The sequence below is a fragment of the Lotus japonicus genome, chromosome 1, assembly GCF_012489685.1.
Source record: "Lotus japonicus ecotype B-129 chromosome 1, LjGifu_v1.2".
Taxonomy (NCBI): domain Eukaryota; kingdom Viridiplantae; phylum Streptophyta; class Magnoliopsida; order Fabales; family Fabaceae; genus Lotus; species Lotus japonicus.
The window spans coordinates 48,540,048-48,563,252 of record NC_080041.1 but is presented as its reverse complement, the minus strand read 5'-3'; the positions used below and the strand labels follow the sequence as shown (position 1 = coordinate 48,563,252).

At 35.7% G+C, this 23,205-nt stretch overlaps 2 protein-coding genes and 1 pseudogene across 3 annotated transcripts; 2 read left to right on the top strand and 1 right to left on the bottom strand.

The window, feature by feature from the left end:
• The first annotated feature begins 5,357 nt into the window (after positions 1-5,357).
• LOC130737397 (uncharacterized) lies at positions 5,358-7,850 on the top strand. Its single transcript, XM_057589155.1, has 3 exons — positions 5,358-6,972; positions 7,053-7,171; positions 7,278-7,850. Exons 1-3 carry the CDS (start codon positions 5,358-5,360, stop codon positions 7,848-7,850), a joined length of 2,307 nt encoding a protein of 768 aa, XP_057445138.1.
• A 1,479-nt stretch (positions 7,851-9,329) lies between these two features.
• On the top strand, positions 9,330-14,173 carry LOC130741594 (probable methyltransferase PMT2). Of its 2 annotated transcripts, none has more exons than XM_057594421.1 (7): positions 9,330-9,625; positions 9,713-10,398; positions 10,701-10,911; positions 11,362-11,650; positions 12,066-12,431; positions 13,196-13,273; positions 13,446-14,173. In XM_057594421.1, exons 2-7 carry the CDS (start codon positions 9,751-9,753, stop codon positions 13,675-13,677), a joined length of 1,824 nt encoding a protein of 607 aa, XP_057450404.1. In that variant the 5' UTR covers positions 9,330-9,625; positions 9,713-9,750; the 3' UTR covers positions 13,678-14,173. The 2 variants fall into 2 exon arrangements, with proteins under 2 accessions (XP_057450404.1, XP_057450399.1); XM_057594416.1 differs by having other exon boundaries at positions 9,699-10,398.
• A 3,508-nt stretch (positions 14,174-17,681) lies between these two features.
• On the bottom strand, positions 17,682-22,250 carry LOC130737392 (uncharacterized; annotated as a pseudogene).
• Positions 22,251-23,205: the final 955 nt, after the last annotated feature.

Here is a 23,205-nt window from a genome sequence, read left to right as displayed (position 1 = left end):
ATTTGAAGGATCCTATACGTTTAAGAAGGAAAGGTCGTGGTACCAAGAACAAATCATCTTTGGGGTTGACAGTCAAACACGTCATAAATTGTTTGATATTTAAGACACCTGGTCATAACAAGTTAACTGGTACTTATTGTTCTCAACAAGGGCATACAATGAGCGACTTTGAAGGTGGTGAAGATGAGATTAACTTATTTACTGTTGACCTTGTTGTTGACGAGGTAAGTAAACTTCCTTTTTTAGTTGGTTAACAATGTTAATGGTTATATGTATAATGATAAGTTTCGTATTTCTTTTTGTAGTGATTGAGCAATTCGCAGTGAAGTTGGAACATGAAGTATGAATTTGAAGGTCCTATGTAGTATTTGTTGTTTTAGACTAATATTTATATGTGGACTAGTTTGTAACCTCTTTGACATTATCTCTAGTATTATGTCTTCTATGCTATTGTGATGATACAATATTGTTATTGTTGTAATGGTTAATTTCACCTTGTTATCAATCCCTGCAAACCATGTACCCTACATGTAGGCACATACTATTTGTGAAGTTGAAGGGCTTGTATTTATTTGTAATTGTTTGTGGTTACTAATTTGTGTAGTAAAAGGGCTTGAATTATAAGCCATAGATGAGACCAATTTGTGGTTGGCTAGCAAGTAAATGGGTGTTTGTTTTAATTAAGACACGTGAAATTTAATTACATAAATGGGTGTTTGTGTCTTAGAAAGTGTTTAGCGGCTTGTTGCATGTTTGTTCGTAGAACTCTTTCTTGGCTGCCACATGTCTTGTTGAATTTAGAAAAATGCTTTTGTATATATTAGTAAGACTGAACAAGTAATTATGTTATTTAAATTTAATATTAGGTTGGAGCATTAATATATATTGCTTATTAGAATTTTTTTTTGATAAGCTATGATTATTAGAAAAACATAAATGGGTATTTGTTCTATTAACAAACAAACATTGTTGCCGCTTGCAATTAATTTTAGAAAGCTATGTGTCCAGTTTAGAGGTCCATTTATATGACTTGCTGATTTTTGAAAAAATGCATAAAATTGTATGATAAGACATGTAGTACGATAAAAATTAAGCATACAATATGAGTTGTTTAAGAGTACCAAAATAATTACATCCCTTCAAAAAAGAAACATCATAAGGGATTGTATACTCATTGTTTTCCGCCCTTCAAAAAAGGAAGACCATAAAGGGTTGTATAGTGACCACCAATAAACCCAGAACAAAATAGACAATGTCATGATGTAGGTAAGTACATTTTCTTTCATCTTTGCACATCACATGACTTGATCATGTCCTAGAATTTCTCCACTTTTACATTAAGATCAAACAATCATTGTGTTGACCTGCAACTAACTCTACACCAATCTTCATCCTCAAGACGTTTTCATGGAGCTGCATTGTGGAAAAAATTGTAAGTGCTATCACTTTTGGTCAAGAATTACAACATAATTAAGTAATATGATTAAAAAGGTAAGTGCACTCACTTCTGGTTTTACAATAGGCTTAAATGAAGCACCCATGATAAGCCAGTCAATTACTCAAATAGGTGAGTTGTACATGTACATATCTCCAGGATCTACAATTTCTTCAACTTTTACCACATTCCATTTATGAGCATCCAATTCCCATGGCATAGCATATTGGTAAATTTTGAGTCTCTCAAAATTTTGTGGATCATCTCGCACTACCCAAATGCACTATGTGTTAGTTCAAGTACCAAACAGGGCCGTGTACAAACATTTTGGGGCCTCAGGCGAAAAGTGTTAGGGGATTTTTTTAACATAAATATTAAAAATAATTAGTATATTATATAAAATATAATTTTATATTAACCTTTCAACTTTTCTTTTTTTTCTTCAATTTTCATAATGTGATTTATACTTTCTTTATTTTTGGTAGGTATTTCCAATGAATCTACTCATACTTTGATTCACTACTATTTATAGTAATATATATAATATATTAGTTTGCAATTTGTATATTTTTTGGACAAAGGTTTGAGTTCATTGATAATAGGGCCAAGCCCAAAGAAAACAATACAACTGATCTTTTATGAACGAAAGATCTTTAATGTCAAAAAAAAAAAATGAATGAAAGATCTTCATTAGAACAAAAAAAAAAAAACAAACGCAATAGGCCTACCTGCAGGTACAGTGTTGAAAGACACTTAAACACGATGAGACATAAAGTAAAGGGACATTTTCCTAGATTCACGGGTAGGAGTGGCAGATGGAAACAATAAATGGTAAGATAAAGCCTCTGAACCACTCTATTTCTATCTAAAACAATCAGATCTAGGTTTACAAAGATGAAAGAGGAAAACATTGGACAATTCCTTATTTGTTTGCATTTCATACGGTTGGTCCTTTTTAACAAAAAAAAAAATTGGGCCTAAATTTTTTTGGGGCCTTAGGCAGCTGCCTTTTTGGCATAAAGGGCTCCACGATTATGTTAGTTGGTCATGACATACCGTTTTCTCCATATGCAATTGCCTATAGAATAAACATTTTTCTTCCATATACGAGTCAAAGTGGTAAACTTTATGGTCCTCTATTGCAATTACCATTATGTGCCCGTTGCCTTCATCAATTGAGACATATTGTAAGACCAAGATTTGGTCATGTGGTACAACTCTATGTTTTGATGATAACAAGTTTATATTTGTGTATGAACAATTAGGGTACTCTAACGTTTGTCTTTTAAGTGTTTGACTAACAGGTTATGACTCTGACCCAAAGTAATATCCATCAAAAGTTAAGGACCAATGAAATGCTTCTGCAATCACTACGTTCTTCTGAACGGTAGCAAACGCTTCAGATGTTCTGAAGTTTAAAGCTCTGATGTGGGCTCTGAAGATTCAAGTGTTGAAGACCAGAAGTTATGAGTGAACGGTCCAGAAGCTGAGACTTGAAGATTCTGAAGTCCAAGAGTAAGCTTGCTCTCAAGACCAAAGCGCTTCTAATTCTGAAGACCATATGTTCAGAGTGAACGGTCCAGAAGCAGAAGTTCTGAAGTCAACTAGGCTAAGGCAATGTCATTGTCAATAGTACAAAAGCAGTGTACTATTCTGACCGCCTCACCTACGAGGTTCAGCCACAGCAGGTTCTGGAATTTCCAGAATTGCCCTCCAACAGATAGATTCTTTCAACGAATACAACACCTCACCTTGGAGTATAAAAAGGCTTAAGAGAGAAGAAATTGACTAAGAAACTATTGTGCAATACAAGTGAAAACCTACAAGGGAATACCTTAGCAATATTTCTTCATTATTCTTATTGTGTTTACTCCTGCTTGTTTAGAAGCAACTCATTGTAAACCTAAACCTTCTACAATCTGTTTGTAGTTCCTTGAGAGACTAGGGAGGTCAGATTTCTTGAGAGGACTAAGACGTGTTTGTCTTAGTGTTGCTAGTTCTTAGATTTGTTAGTCACTGAGCAAGGTGTGCTAGTGTAGTTGTAACAATCTTTGAATAGTGGATTACCTTCATTCTACGAAGGAAGAAATCACCTTAATGGATAGACTGAATTAGCTTGAGGAATTTATCAAGTGAACCAGGATAAAATACTTGTGTGCTTTTCTCTCTCTCTCTCTCTCTCTTTATCTCTTGCACTTTGTGTTCTTAAAACCGAGAAGATTTGCTAAAATCTTAAGGGAAAGTTCTTAAACGTAAAACCATATTCAAACCTCCCCTCCCCTTTCTAGTGGTTTTCATACCTTCAATTGGTATCAGAGCGTAAGTTTTGATTACCACACTTTGTGTTAAGAGATCCGGGCTGGTGTGATAATCTCAAATGACAACCTCCACCAATGAAACTCAGAAAGACCACTACAGTGCTAAACCACCTATCTTTGATGGAGAAAAATTTGATTACTGGAAAGATAGAATTGAAATTTTCTTTCTTGGCTTTGATGAAGATCTCTAGGATCATGTTGTTGATGGCTACACACGTCCAGTTGATGCAGATGGTGTGAAGATTCCAAGAGATAAGATGAATGTAGATCAAAAGAAGATGTACAAAGATCATCACAGAGCAAGAACCATTTTACTCAATACTATCTCATATGAAGAATATGAGAAAATTACCGATCGTGATTCTGCAAAGGCTATTTTTTATTCTTTGTCCAAGCTTTCTTTATGTTTGTTCAATTGAACCAAATGTTCAAGCAATCATGGTGGGGGTTGAGGTTGCCATAGTTGTTGTCTTTCTGGATCCAAGAAATTTTAATTTATGGTTAAATTATGTCTTGATTCAAAATTGAAATTTCATTTTTTTACAGAAAAGAAACTGAAATTGATTTTATGGAAATGCACCAAGAACATGAAGAACATAATGAATCTGATTTGAGGGTGTTTAATTAGAATTTAACTTTGGTTTTAATTAGTTTGTTAATGAAATAATAAAATTTATGTGGAAAAAAATATTTGAATTTGGTCCCTCGTTAAAACACTTGGCGTGCCATGTTAGTGTCGCGTAGTGTTATTAAATATCGGCCATGGCGGCACCATGGCGTCTTTACATATCGGGATTTTAACAAGCCGCCACATAAAGTGTGTGGCGTTGCGGTTTGGTGTGGCGGGAACATGGCGACCGTGACGTCCATGGCGCTATGGCGGGCATAACGGGAAATATCGGGAATTCCCAAATTTGTTTGGGAAAAATAAAAACTTTGCAAAGGGCCCATGGATTTTAATGGCCCAAGTCCCATATTCAGAATAAAAACCCTAATTTCAGCTTCTAAACCCCCTAATTCAGAATAGAAACCCTATATTCCCCTTTCCCATAGATGTTGCCCCCCAATCACCTCCGACCCTGCTCTGCCCATTCCCGACCACCTGCGGCCGCGACCACCGGCGACCACTCTCGCGGCCACCGGCGACCACTCCGGTCTCCGGTCTCCGGCCACCCTCCGTCCAAGCTCTCATGTGAGTTATCTCTGCAACTTTTACATTTTTCTGCTCTGTTTCTGCGTCTTTTTTCTTAGCTTCCCTTTCTCTCATCTCATCTCCCAAAGGCTTGTTTCTTCTCCTCTGTTACAACCTTCTGTTCATTTCCTTCTCCTTTCTCCTGTTACTGTTTGCTTAAGTCTCTGTTTTCTTCCCTTTTTTAGTGCTGGTGGGTATTCCTCTGTTTTGAAATGGCAAGTGGAAGTGAACAACCTCCTCCACCTGGTCCAACTGCTCCTGCTCCTCTTGTTGGTATAGCTCCTCCTACTAATAGACCTGATCCTGGTTGGAAGTATGTGGTACCCAAGCATGATCATGATACAAATACAACAATTTGTCTCTTTGTTCCAAAGAAATGCAAGGAGGGATTACTAGGGCAAAAGAACACCTAATGGGAAGGACTGGTAATGTGAAAAAATGCCCCTTGGTTTCTGAGGCTGTTAGTAAGGAGCTATGGGAATACTTCAATCGTCAGAAAGAAAAGAAGGTAGTTGATCGAACCCGAGTTCCTACTGATCTTGATCTTGCAAGCCTAGGATATGGTGAAAGTGAAAGTGAAGATGAACTTGTGGCCTCAACCGCACAAGCTAGGAGGAAGACTAATATTGGAACAAAGAATATTACTAAGTCTAAAAAGGGGCCAATGGACTTGTTTGTGAGAAATCCTGAAGATGCAATCAAAAAAAGAAAAAAGGAGAATTTGAGGCAAGAAAATATCAGGGCTTCATGTGATAAAGAAGCCACTGCTAGGGTCCATCAATACATAGCTCGCTTTTGGTATCAAGCTGGTTTGTCCTTCAATGTTATCAAGTTGAGCAGCTTTGACGAAATGGTTCAAGCAATTGGTTGCTTTGGTAAAAACTTGCGAGTTCCTAGCTATCATGAAATCAGAGTTCCACTCTTGCAAAAGGAAGTGGATTATACTGAAAATCTTATGAAAGGTCACAAGGAGGAATGGGCCATGAATGGGTGCTCTATTATGTCAAATGCATGGACCGATCGGAAGCAAAGATGCTTGATCAACTTCTTGGTTAACTCTCCTGCTGGGACTATGTTTGTGAAATCCATTGATGGATCTGATTTTGTGAAGACTGGGCAGAAGTTGTTTGAGATGCTTGATACTCTTGTGGAGGAGATAGGAGAGGAAAATGTTGTTCAAGTTGTTACCGATAACGAAAGCAACTATGTCTTGGCTGGTAAGTTGTTGGAAGAGAAGAGGAAGAACCTTTACTGGACTCCTTGTGCTGCTCATTGCGTGGACTTAATTCTTGAAGACATTGGGAAGATTCCTTCGGTTAAGAAGACAATTCGGAGTGCCATATCTCTTGTTGGGTTTATTTATAGTCATTCAAGCACTTTGAGCTTGTTGAGGCATTGCACCAACAAAAGGGAGTTGGTAAGGCATGGGGTAACAAGATTAGCTACATCCTTCCTATCATTAGAAAGGATTTTGCAAGAGAGACCAAGACTTAAGATCATGTTTGCTTCCGAAGAGTGGTACGAGAACAAGTTGTCTAAGAGTGCTAAAGGGAAGGCAGCAACAAAAACTGTGGTTAAGCCTTCTTTCTGGAAACATGTGATTTACACTATTAAGGTGATGTCTCCTCTTGTTGAAGTGCTGCGTTTGGTTGATGGTGAGAAGAAACCTGCCATGGGGTATATTTATGAGGCAATGTGTAGGGCTAAAGAAACCATTGCAAACAGCTTCGACAAAGATGAAAGCAAATACGAAGATGTGATGAAGATCATTGATGAGAGGTGGTCTTGCCAACTCAATAGGCCATTGCATATTGCTGGACGCTTCTTCAATCCAGAATATTACTATGACAATCCTGGTATGGAGTTCGAGAGAGACGTTATGTTGGGAGTGTATCAAGTTGTTGGGAGGTTGGTGAAAGATGAAAGTCTTCATAACAAGATCACTGAAGAGATGCATATTTATAAGACTGCAGATGGTATGTTTGGACATAAATTAGCAATAGACCAAAGGAAGACCATTACTCCAGGTAAGAAAAAGTGAGAGATCCTTTTAATTAACATTGAAATTCAAATTTACAGTTTCTTAGTAAAATCTTTGGTTTTGTAGCTACATGGTGGAGAAGCTTTGGTCATTCAGCACCAAATTTGCAGCGCCTTGCCATGAAAGTATTGAGTTTGACATGTAGTGCATCCGGGTGTGAGCGCAATTGGAGTGTGTTTGAGCAGGTACCTAACTACCTATCACCATTTTTTACATTTTAAATGGTAAGCTAGTAATTGAAATAGTAGTCCCTAAGGAGTAAGCTAGTAATTGAAATTTTTTGTGTTGTAGATTCATTTCAAGAAGAGAAATAGGCTTGAGCATAAGAAAATGCATGATTTGGTTTATGTTAAATATAACCAAAAGCTCAAGCAAAGACATAACTATAGAGATGAGATTGACCCCATCACTCTCAACAATATTGATGACTGTAATGAGTGGCTTGTGGGAGACATGATGGATGATGATATGGTTCATGATGGAGATGATACTCTATCTTGGAAAACTGTCTATGAGGCTTCGGGGCTTGGAGAACCTATGACATATACTAGGCGGAGAACAAGTATGCAAAAAAAGAAAAGTGATTCAAGTGCAGCAAAAGCTTCTAAAAAAGGTGGCACATCTTCAACTTCATCATCTCAATCCGCAAGGGCTGCAACCGCAAGAGGAAAGAGGCATGTTGGTCAAGAAGATGATGAAAATGAATGGCAAGAGATTCTTGCTGAAGTGGCGGAAGAGCAAGCTGAAGAAGATGGATTTGAGGATGAGGATTCAGATTCAGAAGGAGAAGAGGAAGAGGGATATGCTGCACTAGATGGCATTGACACTCAAGTTCACTACACTACATTAGGATTGGATGATTAGTTACTAGTTAGTTAGATTAAATTCTACTCTTTAGACTTTATTTTTTCATGTCAATTAAAACTTGGAGTCTTGAATTTGTCATGATGTTTTGGTAATTGGTAATTTGGTATGTAATATGCTCTCAATGAGAGTGTGAGACTTAATACCTATCTAGTATCTAATATATATTGAACCTTTGTTATGATATTTGCATTTTGCTATTATATTTATGCTATTTGATGATATAAGTTGTTATTAGTAAGCATAATTTCTATTTGTTGTATTGTATAATTGCATTATGCAGGTTTTTTAATGTGTTTATGTATAATTGTATATATATATTATAGATATATATATTTATAAAAAATTTTATTAAGGCCGCCATGGCACCGCCATGGCATCCGCCATAATTATATGACAGTTTTTTGGCTTTCCGCCATGGACCGCTATCCGTCATTAATAACACTGGTGTCGCGTATACATGGCAATGTCGTCGGAGGTTATTTTCTGACAAGGATTAAAACTGAGTTCTTTCTTAAAATGAATGGATGCTTTCTAGACTAACGTCGTGAGAGACTAAAATCAAATCTCTATTTTACATGGACCGAAAACATAGCTTACCCAAATAAAAATGTGGTGTATGTACTACCCCCCGTTCTTTATTATATATAGTCCCTTTTTGTGAAAAAGTTAGTAAATATAAGTCCCTTTCTAAAATATTGGAAACATTAAATAATTTTTTCCCAAATTCATCTTGATGTTTAATATGAAAGAGATTGCAAGATTTTGGAATATGAACTTGGAAGGAGAAATTTATAGGAAATTAGATAAGGGTAAACTATGAAAGTTAATAATTTTTTTTTTTACAAATTTATTGATAGTAACTACTTTTCTTAATATAAGAGAATTAGATAAAATGACTTATAATCCCTTCGTCACCTATATTATAAGTCACTTTTACATAATTTTCTAAGATTAAAAAATATATTTATTTGCAATAAATTTGTAAAAAGTTTTCATAATTTTCCTAAATTACCTATGAATTTCTCTATCCAATTTAAGAATTTTTCAAAATTACACTATTTCTTTCATTATATAAATATTATATAATGAGGGTAAGTTTGAAAAAAAAAATAAATGTTTCATTGGTATTATAAATAACTTATATTTTTGGAAAAAAAACTCTTAAAATGTACTCTAATCGCCGGCAGCAATGAGATTAATCTCTTGAAGTACATATTACGTTAAGTGAGTTGGTTTTCCCAACAAATCACACTCTATATATACCTACCGCAAAAAATCAAACATTGGACTAGATAGTTGAGGACTATTTTAGATTTTTAGTGTTAATGAAATGATGAAATGATAGCTCCAAAATGAAGTTGTTTATCGCCTCGGAATAACCGACGTGCACGACAAATTTGTACATAATTATAATTATAATCCTAATCATGTGAATTGATGGTAACTACAAAAGCATAATGACAATAATAACGTTGTGCATATGGATTTGGTTTCTCCGTAACAGAATAACCGGTGGATTCCATAGATCGAATTTCAAGTGTAAAGTTCGTTCGTTGTTGTTAACTAACCAACCAACCAATCAAAGAAAGTGTGAAGAAAAGAAACAAAGAAACCACTCGCAGTGACACATTTCCATTCCCTCGGTGTTTTCGCAGCGAGACACGGCCACGCGAAACACAATTCCACTCCTTTCTTTTCTTTCAATTTCAAACCTCTTCTTCATTCTATGCACCAGTTCCCAAGATTTCCATCATTTTCATCATATATACCAAGTAAGCAACTGTTTTATTTAATCAAAATCCCTAAATTATGCTTTATTGTATTAATTTAATTTCAACCATGTAGGATTGATTGTATAGGGTTTGTAGAAATTGTATAAAGATTTAGATTCATCATCATGGCCACCAAAGGGAACCCAGGAGACAATAGAAACAATAGGAGTACAATGTCTGTTTTCATTGTGGTTGGTTTTTGTGGTTTCTTCTACATATTGGGTTTGTGGCAAAGGAGTGGTTTTGGAAAAGGTGATAGCATAGCTGTTGAGATTACTAAACAGACAGATTGCAGTGTTCTCTCTGATCTTAATTACGAGACTCACCGCGACGGCGATGCGGGGACGCCGGATGATTCTGATGAACCGGTCAAGGAGTTCAAGCCGTGTGAGGATCGCTACATTGATTACACGCCTTGTCATGATCAAGTGAGGGCGATGACGTTTCCCAGAGAGAGTATGAATTATAGAGAGAGGCATTGTCCTCCTGAGGAGGAGAAGTTGTCATGTCTCATACCTGCGCCTAGAGGGTACTCGACGCCGTTTCCTTGGCCCAAGAGTCGCGATTATGTGCCTTTCGCAAACGCGCCTTACAAGAGTTTGACGGTTGAGAAGGCTGTGCAGAATTGGATACAGTACGAAGGAAGTGTCTTCAGGTTTCCCGGTGGAGGAACGCAGTTTCCCCATGGTGCTGATGCTTACATTGATGGACTTGCAGCTGTTATTCCCTTTGACAATGGGATGGTTAGAACCGCATTAGATACTGGCTGTGGGGTAAGTCAAATCCAAAGAGAATAACATCCTTGTTTTGGTGTAATCTATTTTGCTGGTAATCTACATAATATGTGCATGAAGAAATTATTGTCCTTTATAACACACTCCAATCCTGGCTAATGATTGTAAGCTTTACTAGTGGATCTTCCACTTCTTAATGCTTCATCCTTGCAAAAAGTTCACATTTATTGAAATATAATTGTTTCTTTCCTGTTTTTTTAATCAAACTTTGAGCCTGTATTTGTGTGTATCTTCTGTTTATTCTATATTCTAGCTCATTTTCTGATTATTGATGGTGCTAGGTTGCCAGTTGGGGTGCATACCTATTTAAGAAAAATGTCGTTACCATGTCAATTGCACCAAGAGACTCTCATGAAGCACAAGTTCAATTTGCTTTGGAAAGAGGTGTTCCAGCAATCATTGGTGTTCTTGGAACAATAATGCTACCTTTTCCTTCTGGATCTTTTGACATGGCACATTGTTCTCGCTGCTTGATTCCATGGGGCGTAAATGGTGAGAATAACTGATATTTCTGGCCTAGGACAATTAGAAAAACATCTTTTGGATCAACTACAAAATTTATTCGTAACTATTTAGGTCAGTAGGGCTTCTATGTATGAAAAAGAAAGGACCATGATATATTCGTGCATTATAATGATTCCAAGCCTTATTAAGCTTGAAGGCTTCTATTGAATATAAGTTTTAAACCTTAGCTTGTTAACTACTTATATCTGTTCACAGTTCACACTGGCTGTAGAACCTGGATTCATTTCAAGTACTAAAACTATGGCCTCTTGATTTATAATGATTTCCAAAGTCTCACTTGCTTGTAAAATACCTGATTTTTTTTCTTAATTCAGTGTGTTTCTTGTTTTTTATTTACTGTTTGATGATTTGTTAACAAAAGCAGAACTTTGGGTTTTAGGTTGTAAGAAATATTTTTAAACTGTAATTGTTTGTCAGGTGGAATGTACATGAAGGAAGTTGACCGAGTTCTTAGACCTGGTGGTTACTGGATACTTTCTGGCCCCCCCATCAACTGGAAGACTAGCTACCAAGCATGGCAACGTCCTGAAGAAGAGCTTGAGGAGGAGCAGAGGCAGATTGAAGATACTGCTAAACTTCTTTGTTGGGAAAAGAAACATGAGAAAGGTGAAACTGCAATCTGGAGAAAAAGTTTAAATAATGATGAGTGCAATGAACAAGATACTCAACCTACAATATGTGAATCCGCAAATTCGGATGATGTTTGGTAAATTGCTTCACTTCTTTTTCCCCTTTCCATCAATGTTTAAATTATTAAATAAAAATTTATTTTCAGGTAGTTAGATACCTATTATTCAAGTAACTGCTTTAATTTCTTCAAACTGAGAATCCTTTTGCCTTTAGTAGCTACTCCTAGTGGTTTATCCTTAACTCTTCCCTAACCTTTGTAATTGTAAGGATACGAGAACTTTGAATTGTATTCTATATGCATTATGTAAGTATTACTCAGGGCTTTGGTAAAATGGTGTCTTGCTTGATATTGCGTACTTAAGAAACATGATTTTTCTAGGGGTCAGATTTTTTCTATCCTTTATGATGCAAACTTCCTAGAGTTGTCCCTAATCTTTGGATTATGGACTGCTGGTTTTCAATACTTATCTGGAAGGTCTGACAATTTCTAGGTACAAGAAGATGGAAAATTGTGTTTCTCCTTCTAAACATAGTGGTTCATGGAAGCCATTCCCAGAGAGACTCTATGCTGTTCCTTCCAGAATTACCAGTGGATCCGTTCCTGGTGTTTCCGCTGAGGTATTTGAGAACGACAGCCGATTATGGAAGAAGCATGTGAATGCATACAAACGGATCAACAAAATCATTGACTCAGGTAGATATCGCAACATAATGGACATGAATGCTGGCCTAGGAGGTTTTGCTGCTGCCTTGGATTCTCCCAAATTATGGGTTATGAATGTTGTGCCTACAATTGCGGAGAAAGCTAGCCTGGGTGTTATATTTGAGCGAGGATTGATTGGCATTTACCACGACTGGTAACTTCTAAAACATGGTTTCCCTTTTTTTCTTTTATCTTCTGGTATATCCGCTGCAAATAATTTGTCACTGAGTTCATACTATTTTTCTGAATTTGTCCTTATATATACAAATTAAGATGTCAAATTATGATTCGGGTAGCCTAGACCTTCCACTTGATGAAGAAAAGTGTAAATAACATAGCATTTTATGTTTTGAAATTTTAAAAACCAATCAAATAGGAAGGTTTTGGTGGTTTTTTCAGGATTTTGAATCATCCATCCATTTTGATAAAGAGGAAAAATTTTGCTGAAATAATTGTTAATTGAGGCAGAGGAGAAAATGGAGAACAAACTCTGGAATATAATATTGATTGATATGTGGTAATTGATGTGTTACAAAATAGAAAACAACAACACCTCTGTGTAGCATACTAGACTCTGAATCTTAAAAAACAAGAAAACAAAATAATGAAATGTTGAAACCAGTCTTGGGAGTTCGTCTTAGATTATATGTACTGCTGATCTTTCTTTACTACTATCACATTCTGAAATTCTTCTTTTAAGAAATAAATTCTGTGAAATTTGCTTTCAGTAGACTTCCATTTATCTACTTCACAAATATTTTTATCTGAAAATAGTGCAGCATTGTTTAGTAAGATATAGATTGTCAATGTTTGAGTTTAGTTTATCAGTAGTTATCTTCTCATACTCATACTGTTAAACACAGAAAAGGAATTGGTAGAAGATAGCCTTCTGTTTAATAACTATCTATTTACTACCAGGTGTGAAGCCTTCTCCACATATCCAAGGACCTATGACCTTATCCATGCAAATGGTGTTTTCAGCCTATACAAGGATAAGTGAGTCATTTCTTTTTCATTTCCTTTGTTTTTTTGTACCTATACCCCAGATGAACTGTAGTTTTTCATAAGAACTTGGATAGACTAAATGAAAGTTCCGTAGCTGAAAGATGATTACAAATTGGTAAAGCAAACTAGTTAAGGTTTTTCCTAACTCAAATTATGAATACAGGTGTAGTGCAGAAGACATTTTATTGGAGATGGACCGGATCCTACGACCTGAAGGAGCAGTAATATTTCGGGAACAAGCAGATGTGCTAATGCAGGTGAAAAGAATTGTAAAAGGTATGAGATGGAATACAAAAATGGTGGACCATGAGGATGGTCCACTGATTACAGAGAAGGTGTTGTTTGCTGTCAAGCAGTACTGGGTTGCAGGTGATAACTCCACAAGCTCAGAGTGATGATGGCCCAAAAGCAATATTTGAATGGAAGAATAGTTCCAAAATGACCGTTGACAAAATGATTCTCCTTGTGATTTGGATTCATGGTATTTTCGGCTGAGTAAGAAGCTTGGGTCATGAGATTGTCTTGTGTCTCAGTAGGCATATGATTATTTGTTTACATGTAGAGTTAATGTAGATGTCATGTCACATATTTTATGGTTCATAAGTCATAGTCTATTAGTCTTGGCTTAGCTTCTCCGAGTCACACTTTTACTTCTCCTGAAAAAGACGGGACTCTCTTGAGATCATCATCGAGTTGATGTTATGATCTTAAAACTTAGGTTATGGTAGAGCAGGGTTTTGGCTTTTACATTTTTAGCTTCATTTTTGTTGGCAACTTTCTCCTGCTATATGAATTAATTTTAGGTGTTATTAACTCTATAACTTTTATCAGTTCCAATAGCTCTGGTTCCTGGCAATTTTTAAGTAAAGTTGTGGTTGGTTACCGGATGAAGGACAACATCCTAATTTTTTTTTATCCAAAATATGCTAATGTTTAAAATTAAGACTCCATTTCCAAACAAGGGTATTCCGGAAATGTATGTGTTCCACACTTACACCAACAGTTGACTTCTGAAAAGATAAAATTAGGAAAAAAAAATGCCGGTATAGTGTGTAAATAGTGTTTTTACGGTGTATACTTTTATTATTTAAAGAGCAATTTAAAAAAAAAAAACAGATCGGATGTATAACTAATATTTTTGGGTATGAAAAAAGCATCCCATTGCTGAAATGTTTGTGAGGAGCAACTGGAGTTGAAGTGTTAATTTTGGTTTGGATCAATGAGTTGTGATATGCTCACACCCCTTCTTCTCTCATCTCATTTCCACCTTCTTCCTCTCTTTATCTCTCTCTCTTATTTTCTCATCACATCATTAATTATATCTCTCACTTCTCTTTTATTTCTTTCTCTCTCTAAAGATGGATGTGTGTGAGGTGTCATTAAAACATTTTTACAGATAAATCCCACGATTGAAACCAAACCAATATAATAAATTCGAATTTATCTTCTTAATTGGTTCTCTTTACGTCAAATCTGAACCAAACTGATTGATTCTAGGATTTTTTCAGGTTTAATTTTTATATTTATACAATTTAATGTTTATTTTGTATCATTCATTACTATTTTATTTTTAAAATTATTTCGCTTTATGTTATTAACTATCAATGTCTTTAGCTATATATGTACCCAAAAAAATGTATTTACTATTTAGCTATACATCATCCAACTGGCTTATCAAATTTTAGATAAGAGAAAAAGGATGGTGCACCGACGGTGTAATTTTTTTTTACACCATTAACCAATAAGATTTTAAGGATGTGTCATATCAATTAATGAGATCAAATAAAAAGAGATATTTTCTCACATTCTTGAAATCTAGTTGATTGACGGTGTAAAAAAACTTTACACTGTCAGTGCATAGAAATTAAACTCTTTAAATGACTGAGATAAGAGATAAAACTCATTAGAAAAACAAATTTTATACCTTTTTTGAGAATAAAATGATTATATTAACCAAAAAAAAAAAGGGATAATGGTCAAATTGGTCCCTGTGTTTGTAGTGAATTTTGATTTTAGTCCCTCCCCGAAAAAAACTAGCCGATATCTCCCTGCAGTTACAAGCATTTTGGTTCTAGTCCTCACCAGTGCTGAGTGGCAGGCCAGAGATGACATGGCATTATCCACGTCATTTTTTATTTATTTATATTTCCACGTAAATAATTAATAACTAAATGAAATAAAATTATTAATTAATTCAAAAATTGTTCAAAGTACTAAGAACCATATCCACGCCTAACAAGGTAGATTTAGAACCACATCCACGATTTCAGCAACCATGACCACCTTATGTGCGCCTAACAAAATTTCTGCAGCACCCAACATATCAGTTATTTCCTCATCATATATTTCATGACATAATACCATCCACGCCCACACTTCAGACCTGACTAAAGTGAAAAATACAAAAGCTCAAATGTCTTAATCATCTTCATCTTCTTCCCCTTCCCCTTCATCCTTCTTTAATCATCTCCATCTTCAAACTCATCATCAAACCCAGAAAACGAAAAAAGTCCAAAATGGCCAAACATTGAAAACCCAGAAAACAACACAAATTCTAGTTAGAAACTCAATGGCCAAATCCGTAGAATCCACATAACCCAGATCAATTGAATCGTTTTCAAAACCCAAATTCAAAACCCACACAATGACACAACCCAGATCCATGTAATCCACAAAATCCAGATTCATAACCCACACATATCAAAACCCAGAAAACCGACATGACTGAGCAACTGGAACGTATCCCCATCAAGGCTCTTCGGTTGTTTAGGACGACAACGGCGGCGACATGGGGTGGTGAAGGCGATTCCAGGGGCGATTCGCTTTTTGAGTTCGCAAGAAACCGGATTCGCGATCTGGGTGAGTGGGGTCTCGATCTGGTTCTGCTCCTTCACCGCTAGTCTGCCACAACCTTTATTTCCGTCGACCTAAGCTCTCATTCCAACGATGAACGACCCACCGCACCAAGCCACGACCACCGTTCTAGGTGGCACCTCCATTGAAACCACCAGCGCGTAAAAGATTATGGAAGGTCAAAGGTGAGAAAGAGAGTTGTGAGGCGAGAAGGTCAAACCACCGTTCTGAGGTTTGAGTTGGTTTTGATTCCTGGAATGGAATGGTGGTGATTTTTGCTGCTCAGATTGGGAACCGGTTGGGGAAGAGAAAGAGAGGCTTGATTGAGAAGATGCAGGGGGATTAGGGTTTATAAAATTTTGATTTTAATTTTTCCCAATATTTTCTAGATTTTATTTTTGAATGAATTAATAATTTTATTTAATTTAGTTATTAATTATTTACGTGGAAATATAAATAAATTGAAAATGATGTGGATAATGCCATGTCATCTCTGGCCTGCCACTCAGCACTCTCACCGGAGCTCCGACCTCCGGTTAGGACTAGAACCAAAATGCTTGCAACTACAGGGAGATATCGGCTAGTTTTTTCCGGAGAGGGACTAAAATCAAAATTCACTACAAACACAGGGACCAATTTGACCATTAACCCAAAAAAAAATCATGAGAACAATATTCTCATATAAATTGAGTGATCAAATGCATGACAAGAAAAATCATACACCCCAAGCCAAAGTAACTATAAGCCATACCAATCCTTGTACTATTTTGGTGCTTAAGATAACTTATGAAAAACTTCATTAAAACCTCCTTAAGAAAAACCTAGTGGGAAAAACCCTAAGGGGAAAAAAGAGTACTCAAACATAAGCCGACAACCAAAAATAGTCACTACATAGAGGCTGGGAATTAACACCAAACTGTAAGTGCCCAAAGCTTATAGAACAACAAGAACAAGAGCAAAAAGGAATTAACCCAAACTACTGCATATACTGTATTGTATTGCATTTTATACTTATTCACCCTAATTCTGAGCTACATCCAATACCATTACACCTTAAGAGATCTTCCATTATCTTTGCAAAGATATAAGTATTGACTCTGTCACTACAACCTTACCAATAAGATTGTACAATGATTCTCTTTCTCAACACTCTTATTTTTCATTTTTTACACTCCACATCATCTTCTCTTTCTTCCATCTAATAATTCAACATTCATTCAACTTTTACTCACTATAATGATTTTGTTTAATAAAATTCAACACGCTACCCCACCACTTTTATTTCATATTCATATTTTCTTTTATGTTTTTGTTTTTGTGATTATATATTAATAACAATTATCGATTAAAATTAAATTAAAATAATTAAGAGTTAAATATTTTTGTTCTAATTTAATGATTTATTTGAAATTTATTTTTTTAATTTTATATTCTTAATTAAAGTTTTTCTTGCAAGTAATAAAGACGAGATATAGGGATAGTCATTGTTAAAACAAGTAAAATTACAAAAAATTTAAAATGCAATACAATACACTAAGCAAACTATTTAATCACGAAACATTCCGAACTTTGCCCATATGTGTTTGACTAGATCTGCTTGCAATTCGTGATGTACATTTGAATCACGTATCACTAATCTAGCACGCACATGATTCGAAAATGCAGGTAGCACCTCAGTCGAAAATGGCGCTGGTGTACTAGACTCACTTGCCATAGATTGATCATAATATGTCCAATGTTGAGCATATGTATCTCGTTCATCCTCAACAATCATATTATGCAATATGAAACATGACCTCATGATGAGAGCCAAATCGGCTATGTCCCACAAACGGGATGGTTCGCGAATGATTTTAAATCGAGCATGAAACACCCCAAATGCACGTTCGATGTCCTTCCGACATCCCTCCTGATATTTTGCAAATAACTCATCTAGTTCACTTTGAGGAAGTCTAATTGATTTGACGAAAGTCGGATGAGAAGGGTAGATACAGTCAACAAGATATAGTATGTCATATTATACGAACGTTGATTCACAAAGAAGTTCACTCTTGGAGTATTTCCCTGTTCAACATCATCGAACACGGGTGAACAGTCTAGAACAATTATATCATTCAATGTACCCGGACATCCAAAAAAACATGCGAAATCTATAAATCATAAGTTGCAACTGCTTCAAGAATAACAGTGGTGGTTCCCTTATCTTCCCGAGTGAATTGACCTTCCCATGCTGTAGGACAATTTTTTCATTTCCAATGCATGCAATCAATACCCCCAATCATCCTCGGGAACCCCCGCATTTCACATGCAGTATTCTTTACAGGTTATCTTGAGTTGGGGCTCTGTGATACACTGGCTCATACAATTGCATGATTCCTTTACATAATCTACGCAAGCACTCCAATGCTGTAGTACCTCCTATTTTGATGTATTTATCGACCACATCAGCCGCCACACCATATGCTAACATTCGCATGGTCGTGGTACATTTTGCTAATGGAGATATACCTTCTTTTTTGGCTGCGTCAACTCTTTGGGTGAAGTATTTGTCACTGCTAGAGGTTCCCAATGATTCGAAGGAACACATGTCTCCGCATCCGGAATCGCCGATGAAACATTGCATCGTCATATGTAGGTTGATCTGCAAAGTAGTTGTCAATCAGTCTTTGGTTTGCCACTGCATGATCTCAATTGGGATATTTTCTCTTGACACGAGGTGTATATCCTTCCTCTATTTGGTTTCGTTACTCCCTGAACCGGTTGACGATATACCTCTCTTCGATTTCATACTGCTTTTTGTATGCTTCGATATCAAAAGGAAATTCTGAAGGATCCATTGATATTTTGTTAGTAATATGAGATTTTTAGTATTGGTACAACAATAGAAAAATTAACCCCCCCATTTAAATAAGAAATTGAGTTGGTTGAAATGGATGAACTCCAAACAAATAATGCAATGTAGTTAAATAGTAGATAAGGCACAAAGTGTCGAAATACAAACAATGACTTGACAACATTTAATTTCCAAACAGCTCGCAGTCAGACTTTTTCAACAACTCTTTTCTCCGATCATCGAGATGCTCCTTTGAACTTAGCTTCATAAACATCTTCATCTTCTTAGCCCTAGTACTTTCTTTCAACAATTGGTTAGCCTCCTCTTGCCTCATGGCTATTTTGTCCAATCGTTCCAACTCTTTCTCCTTATATTTTTTAAATTCATTCCACTCTTCATTGACCGATTCCAAGGCTGCGCCCTTGCTTTTCTTTTTACCCTTTTTCTTAGCTGCATCCCTCCCCATTAGGCGAGCACTAGATAATACAGAGTTGGAATCACTTGCATCATTCCCGTGGGCTCTCTTAGATCCACTACTTCCAAAGCCAATATTTTCTCCTACTTGACTACCATAACATGGTTGATCACGGACAGCGAGCCATTCTGACATTAAATTGAAATGTCCACTCTTATGACTTGAATATAATCCATGCGCTTTTGCCAATACATCATTATCCGACCACCCGCTTTGTTGCATAAGCTTAGCGTTATCATAAGCGTCAATCCATTTATTAAGTATTTTGTTCATGTAGTTGTAATGATTTCTGCACACAACTCCATCACGAGGAGGATCAAATGAGCAATGCTCATTACAGTAATCAACAATTTTACCCCAATATGCCTCACTTTTTTGGTTTCTCCCAACAACACTGTCTGTTCCATATTTAATCCACCCACTAATTAGAACCAAATTTTGATAAGTGGTCCAATTGGGGCTTTTCCGGCGAGTAGGAGTTGAATCCCTTGCATTTGGAGTCTCTTCATGACGACCGCTCATGCCACCAAGAGCCATTTGTGTAGAAAATTCAGGAAATTCATCAAGTCCAACATTCAAAACATTTTCATTTTCCGTTGGAGTAAAAGAATAATAAGGGGGTGCTTGAGATGAATAAGACATCATTGAACCATAATATGAACTGCAATTTGGATTAGATGACGACATGATAAAATTTAGAGGAAATCCATAATTTGGTATATTTTGGGAACCTCGTTGGTTGGAAGATTCATTTTGAATTCTATAGTTGTGGGATTTGGGTAGTTGAAAGGGTAATTAGTAGAATTTTGGGTGTTAAAATGGTTATTTTTCAGAGATACAAACAAGAGTTTATTGGAAGCTAAATAGAAAAACTAGAGGGAAAAAAATTCGTTTTTTTTTTCTGTGTCCAAATCAAATTAACCAAGTCTCTATTTATAGACAAAAAAAAAAGAAGATAAATTTTGGTGAAAAAAATGAAATAAAATAAATTTATTATGAAATAATTGGCCCCAAATAGTTAGGATGAGATAAAAATATGAAAATCACAACAACCAATAAGATTTTGCTAAGTGTTTTAAGTGGTCTCACTCCCTCCTCATTCAACGGGTTTAATTTTTTTAACCTCCAACAATCCACCTCACTTTCAACACCCCCTTCAACACTCAATTGCAACACTTCAACTATTTAATGTTTTTTTCAACAAGCCCATTGTAAGTCGTCTAAGTGGTCCTTGAGCTACATTTCAAAGCTTGAGTGATTTTTTTAATAGCTTCTCCAAGGCTTTATCAAAAGTGGTGTAGCTACGAACTTCTACAAGTTTTGAACCAACTCAAGCTTACTACTCAAAAAATGAGAATTCTTTTTGAAACTTAGCACTGAACAATTTTACGAAGTTTCCTTAATCATAATGTGTAAGATAAGCACTTGAAAACTTTCAGCAACAACAAAATAAAAGAATGAGCTTAAGACTTTTTAAAATATGTACACAACAAAAAAATGAATATGCTTTCAAAAAAAAAAAACAAAAAAATGAATAAAAGAATCTTAGTCTCGTGTGTGTTTATTCATTCTTCAAAGGTTGGTTTAAATACCCATAAAATTTTGCTACTCGCACAAATCTTCTTATTGAAAAACTCCTTCTCATTGATATGAACCAGTTGGCTTGGGCATTTTTGGTAATCCTCATAAATTGATGTAGACTTGTATGAAAGGGTTGAAAAGCTCTTGTCTCTACATTGCTCTATTCGTTAATATTTGAATAGTGGCACATGAACTACTTTCTTCTTTATTATTTGTACCAAAGAAAACTTTTATCTTTTAGAGCCTTTTTCTAAAGGATAATAAGTTCCAGTACTTTGTCTTCTTGTGGAAATAACCTTCTCTCCTAATGAATTTCCTTCTATATTATCCCAAACTCTCCCTCAAGATGGATTGTAGATGTTAATTATACTCATCATCAACAAGAGTGGTTGAAATAAGGAAACATGAAGGAATTTAGTCAACAAAATAATCAGTTGCTACCTGGAACAAACATTGATCAATTTTAGTGTGCCAAATTGAACCAATTCTTTCACGAAATGAAAATCAATGTCAATGTGCTTATTCCTAGTATCTATATAATTACCGTAATCGAAATCGCAATAAGCCGACATTGAAGGTGTTGAGGATATGGAAAATAGTAAACATCGGCCTAAAGTAGACTTACGATATTGAAAAAGATGATGCAAGGCACCTAGATGAGAAATAGTAGGCTTTACACAAATTGGTTGAATTTTTTTACAATATACGTAATATCAGGCTTGAAAATTGTGAGGCATAGTAACTTTTCCATCAGATACTCATAATCATCTTCTAATAAAACTTCAAAATAGAAGATAACTTCAAATCAAGATCCATATGTAAGGTGGTAGGCTTGCAATCCATGAAACCTGTATTTGACAAGAAAGTCATCGTAGAAGCTATTTGTAACAAAGAAATACCTTAGGCTGAATGTGCTATTTCTAAACCTATAAGTTTTTTTAATTTTCCTAGATCCTTGAGCTTAAAAACTGATTTCGAAAGGGTTAACATACTCAATGTCCTTGACATCAAAGTCACAATTTTGTCATTGGCATATTCAAGCAAAGCAATAAAGCTAATACCCTTGCCTTTAGTAAACAATGAACAATCATGTAAAGATTGCTTAAAACCATGGATTAACAATACTGTGGAGAATTTAGCAAACCATTGGTGTTAAGCTTTCTTCATAACATAAGTTGACCTATTAAGCTTGAAAGTCAAATTCACCCCTTGGACTGTATACCCATGTGGAACCATCATGCAAACCTCCTAAGAAAATCCTAACATTGATCGATCAAGAAAATCATTGTTGACATCTAATTGGAAAATTTCCCAATTAGACATAGCATCTTGCAAGTAACAACCTCACGGTTGTGATCTTAATTTGCAACTAGAGAGAAGGTATTAAGATATTCAATCTCATTCAACCTAACTGTATACTTATCTATAATGCCATCAACTTTAAGTTTCTATTTGTAAACCGACTCATATCCAATCTTATATTTCTCGTTAGGCAACATCTCAGGTATTGTTTAACTCCATAGTTGATAATTCTTCCTTCATAGAATTCTACTACTCTATACTGTAAAATGTAGGTTTATAAGTACTTCCCAACTGTACTGCAAAAGCCTTATACTCGGGTGTCAACCTATTGAATGAGAAAAAACTGTGACGGGATAAGGAGATCCTTGTATGGCGCATGTATCAACCAGGTTCCTAGGTGGTCTTCTAATTCTAGTAAATCTCATGGGCACTAGATTTAACTAAAGTGGGGAACAAATAGTGTTTCTAGATTTGGGTTAGGAAGTAGAGTTTCATAAGAAGGTAGAGTGATAGTATAAAGTGGTAATGGAGTATAAGAAAAAGGATCAAGAATAATAGTTTCTAAATTTTTATGGTGAAAAGGAAACATAGTTTCATGGAAGGTAATATAATCCCTAGAAGTAAAAAATGTTCTGCAAGCTCTTGTACAATTTGTAGCCCTTATATCCTTGTTTATAGCCCACAAAGATACAAGGAATAACTCAAATGGATAATTTGTGTCTGGTATAAAGGCAAAGTGGAAGGAAAACAAAGACAACCAAAAACTTTTAAATGATCATACATTGGCTCTTTGTTGTATAACATGGTGTAAAGCGCTTGATTTTGCAAGTTTGGTGTAAGAGTGAGGTTTATTAAACGAGTGGCAGTGGACATGTAATC

Coding starts and splice junctions, on each gene's coding strand:
- LOC130737397 (XM_057589155.1), top strand. CDS start 5,358: ATGGGAAGGACTGGTAATGTGAAAAAATGCCCCTTGGTTTCTGAGGCT. Junction 6,973..7,052: donor AAGGAAGACCATTACTCCAG/GTAAGAAAAAGT, acceptor TTGGTTTTGTAG/CTACATGGTGGAGAAGCTTT. Junction 7,172..7,277: donor ATTGGAGTGTGTTTGAGCAG/GTACCTAACTAC, acceptor TTTGTGTTGTAG/ATTCATTTCAAGAAGAGAAA.
- LOC130741594 (XM_057594421.1), top strand. CDS start 9,751: ATGGCCACCAAAGGGAACCCAGGAGACAATAGAAACAATAGGAGTACA. Junction 10,399..10,700: donor CATTAGATACTGGCTGTGGG/GTAAGTCAAATC, acceptor TGATGGTGCTAG/GTTGCCAGTTGGGGTGCATA. Junction 12,432..13,195: donor ATTGGCATTTACCACGACTG/GTAACTTCTAAA, acceptor ATTTACTACCAG/GTGTGAAGCCTTCTCCACAT.